The 7,005-nt window shown below is 33.4% G+C and overlaps 1 protein-coding gene across 1 annotated transcript; it reads left to right on the top strand.

Moving 5' to 3' along the window:
- Positions 1-3,795: 3,795 nt before the first annotated feature.
- On the top strand, positions 3,796-5,121 carry LOC107681738 (regulator of G-protein signaling 16-like). Its single transcript, XM_016478059.1, has 4 exons — positions 3,796-3,896; positions 4,079-4,194; positions 4,288-4,454; positions 4,553-5,121. Exons 1-4 carry the CDS (start codon positions 3,853-3,855, stop codon positions 4,724-4,726), a joined length of 501 nt encoding a protein of 166 aa, XP_016333545.1. The 5' UTR covers positions 3,796-3,852; the 3' UTR covers positions 4,727-5,121.
- Positions 5,122-7,005: the final 1,884 nt, after the last annotated feature.

Here is a 7,005-nt window from a genome sequence, read left to right as displayed (position 1 = left end):
AAATAAAATGTAAACACATTTTTTTTAAATCCTTGATGCAAACATTCATTTCTAAAGCATCATAACTGCCACATATCTGTTTTAGTGATTTTCATGTAACAGATAAATGAATGCAATAATAAAGTTATATGTAAATGAAGGAAATAGGTACTTTATAAATATATCTGGCCTATATTATTTGACTGAGTTTAATGAAATCGATTTTCCTACCATCATACAGAACACCGCAGAGCTGACCTATTATACAAGTGTCTATTATACAACACATTTTCATTATTGTTATAGTGTGATTAGATTAGAAAAGGGTTTGGAATTGGTCTGTTTATAGTTATCAGGCCCAGGCTTATGAAGACATAATATGCTCCATAAAAATCATGATGAGACAAGGATTCTTTATTCCATATTGATCTTCATGTGACCCAATTATAGGCATGCTTTTTTACTCACATCTTGGCACCACTGGTTTGGCATCAAATGTCTCGCATCCTTTTCAGTGCATATAACAGATAGTTCATTCAAAATTGATGAGCTATTCAAAAAGTAACATCATAACCAGGATTATACAACCTAGAAAATGGCAAAACATAAAACCAATAAGATGTGACCTTGACATCATATCATGATTATATATTGTGCAGTTGAAGTGTTCCTGTGAGCTGAACGAGCCAACTTCCATGGAAGAGCTGAGTTTAAATAGAAACGGCACTGTGGTTCACAATTCCTTGTTAATTATTTCCATTGTTCAACGGAGCAGGAAGCCAAACTCCAGAGACAGGCGGCTTTCCAGTTGCAGCAGTTCACAAAAAGCTTGGCTGTGTGCATCACATCCAGATAATCAGGAACAGCTGAATAAGAATCTGTCAAACTAAATGCAATATATAGCTTTCAGTAAATTGCCAAGAACAACCCCCCCCCCTCCAAAAAGACTACATTTCTAAAATCACCTCAGACGAAAAAATTAAAAGGTAATTGTGAGCTAAAGCAAAGTAAGAAACAAATGCATATTATGAGAAATAAAGCTGCAATTGTGAGATACACAGTTGTAATTATGAGAAATAAAGTTGCAGTCATAAAGTCGCAATGCAAGAAATAGTAATGATTATGAGATATGAAGTCAATATTGTAAGTAGCAATTGTGAGATATAGTCGTATTGCAAGAAATAATGCTACACTGTGAGAGATAAAGTCCTAATTATGACAATAAAGTTGCAGCTGTGAGATACACACTTTAAATTATGAGAAATAAGTTAAATATAAATATGTGATATACAAAGTCACAGTGAGAAATAGTCACATAAATACGTAATTGTGAAAAACGCCATTGCAATTATAAGAAATAAAGCCACAATTATGAGAAATAAATCTTCAATTGTAAAAAATAAAGGCACAATTGTGAGACACACAATTGCAATTCTGAGAAATAAAGTCGCAACTGTGAGATACAAAGTTTCTGTTATAAAAAAAGTTGCACTTATAAGAAACAAATTCACAATTATTAAAAGTAAACTCTAAATTATGATAAATAAAGTGGCAGTTGTGAGATTTAAAGTCAATATTGTGAGATACAAAGTTGCAATTATTTTAAAAAATTGCAGTTATAAGAAATAGTCATAATTATGAAATATGAAGTCTAAATTATGTGAAATGTTGCAGTTGCAGTTGTGATATTTAAAGTTGCAGTTCTGATAAAGTCTCAATTATAAGAAATGAAGTCACAATTGTAAGAAACAAAGTTTTAGTTATGAGAAACAAATTTGCATTTATGAGAAAAAAAAAGTTGCAATTGTGAGAAATCGCAATTACAAAAAAGTCACAAATGTTAGATAGTTGCATTTGTGACGAAAATATTCAGGAAACTCATTTACGGTGACAATTTAGGACTATTTGTATCATGCATATAATGACAATTATAAACAAATGGCTTGTTTTCAGAAATTCTTTCTTTCCCACAATATTTTTCCAGCTATGACTTTGGCAGGGTGTATATTATTTTCTGCCTGGGCACTGGCAAAGAAAACATGTTTACATCCAGTCTAAAGTGACAGTGGACAGATGGGGACGAGTCTCAATAAGACATGCCACAGCTGGCCTGAGACACACGCTGTAACACTCTGTCCCCAAAAACACTGACCTCTGATTGAGCATGTAAACAGAGCACTACATACTTGTCCTCCAAATGAATGTAATAAAGTTCACAGTTGCTGAATCAAATCTCTGGCACTGAGAAGTCAATACCAAAGCCAGGAAACAACAACATGTTATTGCTAATGGTGATAGTTACAGGTTCACTTAAGAGAATCACAAATGAGATGTCTTCCGTTATTGTTGTAACAGCAATATACGAAGAGGAAATGACCACTTGAGTCGGCACAAAATGAAAATTCACCCTATTTTCTACATGTATCTTAAATATTTTCAACAGTTCCAACAGAAGATGTCAATGTCAATACTCTTGTTTCATCTCACAGAAAAATCTTCACTTAACAATTATATTTCTAATTCTACTTGACCTAAAACTTGAAAATAACTTTCATGTTGTAACCTAAAGCAGTCAAATTGATTTAGTGTTATTAAATAATATTTTTGATTAGAATGTTTGATCTTTTGCGCATAAAGCTCGTTTTCTTTTAAGTTTTCTGACATTTTTTTCAGTATAGCCCATAAAAGAAGAGCAACCACACGGCAACAGCATTTCTTCTGGGATAACACTCACTGCTTATCAAAAGAAATACAGAAGCATCTCCTCTCAGCAGGATAAATATTTTATTTACACGCAACTCAAAAGAGCATAAAGAATCGCATGAGGTTACATCTTTTGCTTTGATCCAAAATCATTTAGAACAAAGGAAATCCCAATTAGAATTTCACCTGAACAGATTTCTACTTTATATTTCCAGTTACCCTGTCTTCTCCCACATATTCTCCGTCTCTGTTTCCTGTTTGTACGACAATACTTTTAAGACCCTCTGCTTTCATACCACATGGGTTCACACAGTGTGAGTCAGTGACATCAGCAGGGGGTTTAAGGCACGTGGGTGGGCTTCCTTTTGTCTACACAGAAGTCTCCGCTGAGACTTCCTATATGCTTCAAACGGCCCCTGCTTGCGCACGCAATATGGTTGAAATATATTTCCATGTTCAAACATCAGCCTATAGTTATTTATAATGACATGTAGGCAGCTTTTTGTTAGTCAATATAATATCTTTGTATTCACATAGTTATAATATTTATTCATATGACAAAGCATTAAAAGTAATTAAATAAATAAATGACTCTAAAGTGATTTCACACAATTGCATAAAAAATTCAAACATTTAGTTCACCCAAAAAAAAAAAAATCTGACTGTCCCTTATGTGGAAAACAAAAGAAGGTTAAACGGAAGTCAACGGGATATAAAAACAACAGTGGCATCACACTGACATTCAGTGTATGAAAAAAGCACTGAAACATCAATATATTCTTTGCTTTGAAGCAACATAAGGGTGATTAAATGTGATAGAATTTTCCCTTTTGCCTGAATTATCCTTGTGAAGTTCAACGTTTGGCATCGCATCCATTTCCAGTGTTTAATGCTGGAGATGATTAAGCACAAGGGAGGAAAAAGTGAATCTTTAATTCATCAATTCTACTGGAAATGATTCACTGGAGACTAAAGGCTGCTTGAAGGGCAGAAACTCCCCCTCCCTCCACAGCCTGCGTTTCATTGGCCGAGTCAAGTGATGTCATGGAGGGTGAAGCTGTATAAATAGCCCAGCACTGCTGACATTTAGACAGAATCAAAAGTCTCTGACAACACTAACTTATCAGATATCCATCCACTTGTGGAGCATCTCTGGACATCTCTATTAACATGTGCCGATCACTAGAGCATCTGCCAATCACTTGTCTGGAAAGGTATGTTTCATATTTACTTAAAACTCAATACTGGTAGAACAGCTAAAATGCTACTGTTTTGTTTTAAACTAGACCTTGCTTAAGTAGCTTAAACCTAAATCACCTAAAAAAAAATCACTGTTAAATAATAATGTAGAAAGTACTTTCCCCACTGAAATGATGAATGCTTTTGTTCCTCACAGGGCAAAGGAGCTCAAGGCTCGGTTTGGAAGTTTTCTACTAAAGCAAGAGCTCAATATCATGGGCCACTCACAAAAAACTGACAAACTAACTTTCCATGAACTCCTGGCTCACAAAGGTAAATTCATATCATCAAGCAATGTAAAAGCACATTGTTCTCAGACTGTAGAATGAAAGGGTGGTCTAATGTTTTCGTCATGTTTCTTCGCAGAGGGGCTGTGCGCTTTCACAACGTTCCTGGCATCTGAGTACAGTGAAGAAAATATTGCTTTCTATTTGGCCTGTGAGGACTACAGGAACACAAAGAGCTCCTCGAAGCTGTGCGCCAAGGCCAGGAAAATCTATGAGGAGTTCATCGCCTCTGACGCACCAAGAGAGGTACATTTTCTAAGAGTATTAACAGCACAAAAGACTCGCACTTAATAGATTTTCATGGAAAAAGTCTAACGGCAAATCATTCCTCTGCATATTTTCAGGTTAATCTTGATCATGAAATTAGAAACATCACCTTGAAGAATATGAAGCAGCCCACACTGTCCTGCTTCAACCTTGCCCAGAGTAAAATTTACACCCTTATGGAGAAAGACTGCTACCCTCGTTTCCTCAAGTCAACAGTCTACCAGGAACTCATCACACAGCATGTGGGTTAAACTACCCTAAAGACGGCAGTGGAGGAATGCGTCCCTGATAAACATGGCATTTGTGTGACGTGATGGTCACTGAATGATCTGAACCGGTTTCCTGAGGTTCAGGAGGAATGGACACACGGACTCAAAAGCCGACTGGAAGGCCTCGGGCATTCAAGAACATTGATTCTATGAACACAGCAGTGGAGCATACAGTGATAAAGATTGTAGCACTGGACAATAACTGTGAAAGTGGAATGACTTTTGCACAATTATGTGTTACGTGTGTATTTTGTATTGCCTATGGGTATTTATTGAAAGGTTATATTGAAAATAGTATTTATATTTGTATTTATATTTGATGAACAATTGTGGGTTATTTATTGAACTTTTGAGTGAAACATTTAATAAATTTTTTACATGCAAAGATTTGTCTTTAGCAGTGCATTTTTGGGTACATAATCATTGACAGCAACATTTTTTATTTTATTTTATTTTAATTTATTTTATTTTGTGCAGCTAAACGGAACTGGCTGTTTTAATGCCATGACTGCAGTTCCTCTTCACACACATCCCACTTACATGGGTTATTATTTTATTTTGCTTTTTGGATTTAATTTTAATTGTAATGTTATTTATTTTATTTTAATTACTTTTTATTATTATTATTATTATTATTATTATTATTATTATTATTTTTGTTTTTTACACACATCCCACTTACATGGGTTATTATTTTATTTTGCTTTTTGGATTTAATTTTAATTGTAATGTTATTTATTTTATTTTAATTACTTTTTATTATTATTATTATTATTATTATTATTATTATTATTATTATTATTATTATTATTATTATTATTATTATTATTATTATTATTATTATTATTATTATTATTATTATTATTATTATTATTATTATTATTATTATTATTATTATTATTATTATTATTATTATTATTATTATTATTATTATTATTATTATTATTATTATTATTATTATTATTGATTATTTTGTTTTTTGGATTTTATTTTAAATTTAATGTTATTTAATAAATAATATTATTATTATTATTGATAGTATGTTAATTTTTATTTTTATTTATTTTTTTATGTTGTGTGCATTTAAAGGAAACGGATGTTTTAATGTCATAATACGTAAGAGACGTCCCCCCTCTGCTCTTCATCTTCCCACACATCCCACTCACATGGGTTAATGGAGGCTCTTAGTCACCTCCAGCACACAAAGCCTGGCACCTTTCTCAGTGAGCCTCGTAAAAAGACTAAAAATCTACTCTATTCACATACACGCGCATAATTAATTGCTACCAACAGGATCATTCCATTTTTCCAGAATATACGGACAAGCAGAGGTGTTTTTTCCAGGAAAGCTGTGTGGTGATGAGGCTGGTCTCCATGGCGACAGCATAGACCACTCATCTCACCCACTCCACGCCTCTGCAGGAGACTGTTTATCTTCTGCAGTGATGGCACTGAGAGACAGCGGCCCACTCTGACTCACCTGCTCTGAACCCCTTTATGCTGCCCTTTAAAACTGGCGTCTGCAATCATTCTCACCATTAACATTTGAACAGGGAAAACTGGCTCAATAATGCTCATAGAACAGACTAAACAGTCATAGAACAGGCTTATGAACATGGACCATAATTGTAGTCTTTTTTTATAAAACCTTTTAGTTTTATAAAAAGAGAGAGCTTTTTATTCTCTACTCCTTAAAAAAATAAATGCCTTTAAGAACTCAGAAACTGAAACACACTGATCTTAACATCAAAAGTATTTTTAATCTCCAAACATCCATATAGACATGGCCAGACACCCCAGGTAAATATGGTAAAATGTAACACTGAGAGTTGAAAAAATTTTTTTTTTTTTTAAATGTTCTGAAATGTTATGTTTGAATGTGCAAATTAGACAATATCTAATTAAATATGTGAGAATTTGCATGCATTTCCAGAATATAAATAGGAACTCTGAATTAGCCAAGTTCAAAATTCTTGTTTATTTATATATGTATATATTTTTTTGACATTACAGTTTGTACAGAGAGGATTTTGGATATCTACTTTTATCTCTCCATGAACCTGAAAATACTGTCAACAGCCAGAAAAGAAAAGGAATAAAATAATGAATTTTTTTATTTTTTATTTTCTTCTCTTTATGAAAAGCCAATAGCCCAAAATCTCAAAACTGACCAATGCGTATGAAAAAAAACAACATTAACAGAACTATGAGAGAGAGAGAGAGAGAGAGAGAGAGAGAGAGAGAGAGAGAGAGAGAGAGAG

Source organism: Sinocyclocheilus anshuiensis, unplaced genomic scaffold, assembly GCF_001515605.1.
Source record: "Sinocyclocheilus anshuiensis isolate Anshui unplaced genomic scaffold, SAMN03320099.WGS_v1.1 scaffold436, whole genome shotgun sequence".
NCBI classification, from domain to species: domain Eukaryota; kingdom Metazoa; phylum Chordata; class Actinopteri; order Cypriniformes; family Cyprinidae; genus Sinocyclocheilus; species Sinocyclocheilus anshuiensis.
Note: the sequence above shows the minus strand (reverse complement) of the source record. Positions and strands in the feature narration are given on the sequence as shown.

What these genes read in the sequence shown, in the direction of transcription:
- LOC107681738 (XM_016478059.1), top strand. Translation starts at nt 3,853, where the DNA reads ATGTGCCGATCACTAGAGCATCTGCCAATCACTTGTCTGGAAAG. An exon ending in TGAACTCCTGGCTCACAAAG is followed by an intron (nt 4,195 to 4,287) that starts GTAAATTCATAT and finishes GTTTCTTCGCAG; the next exon opens with AGGGGCTGTGCGCTTTCACA. An exon ending in CCTCTGACGCACCAAGAGAG is followed by an intron (nt 4,455 to 4,552) that starts GTACATTTTCTA and finishes GCATATTTTCAG; the next exon opens with GTTAATCTTGATCATGAAAT.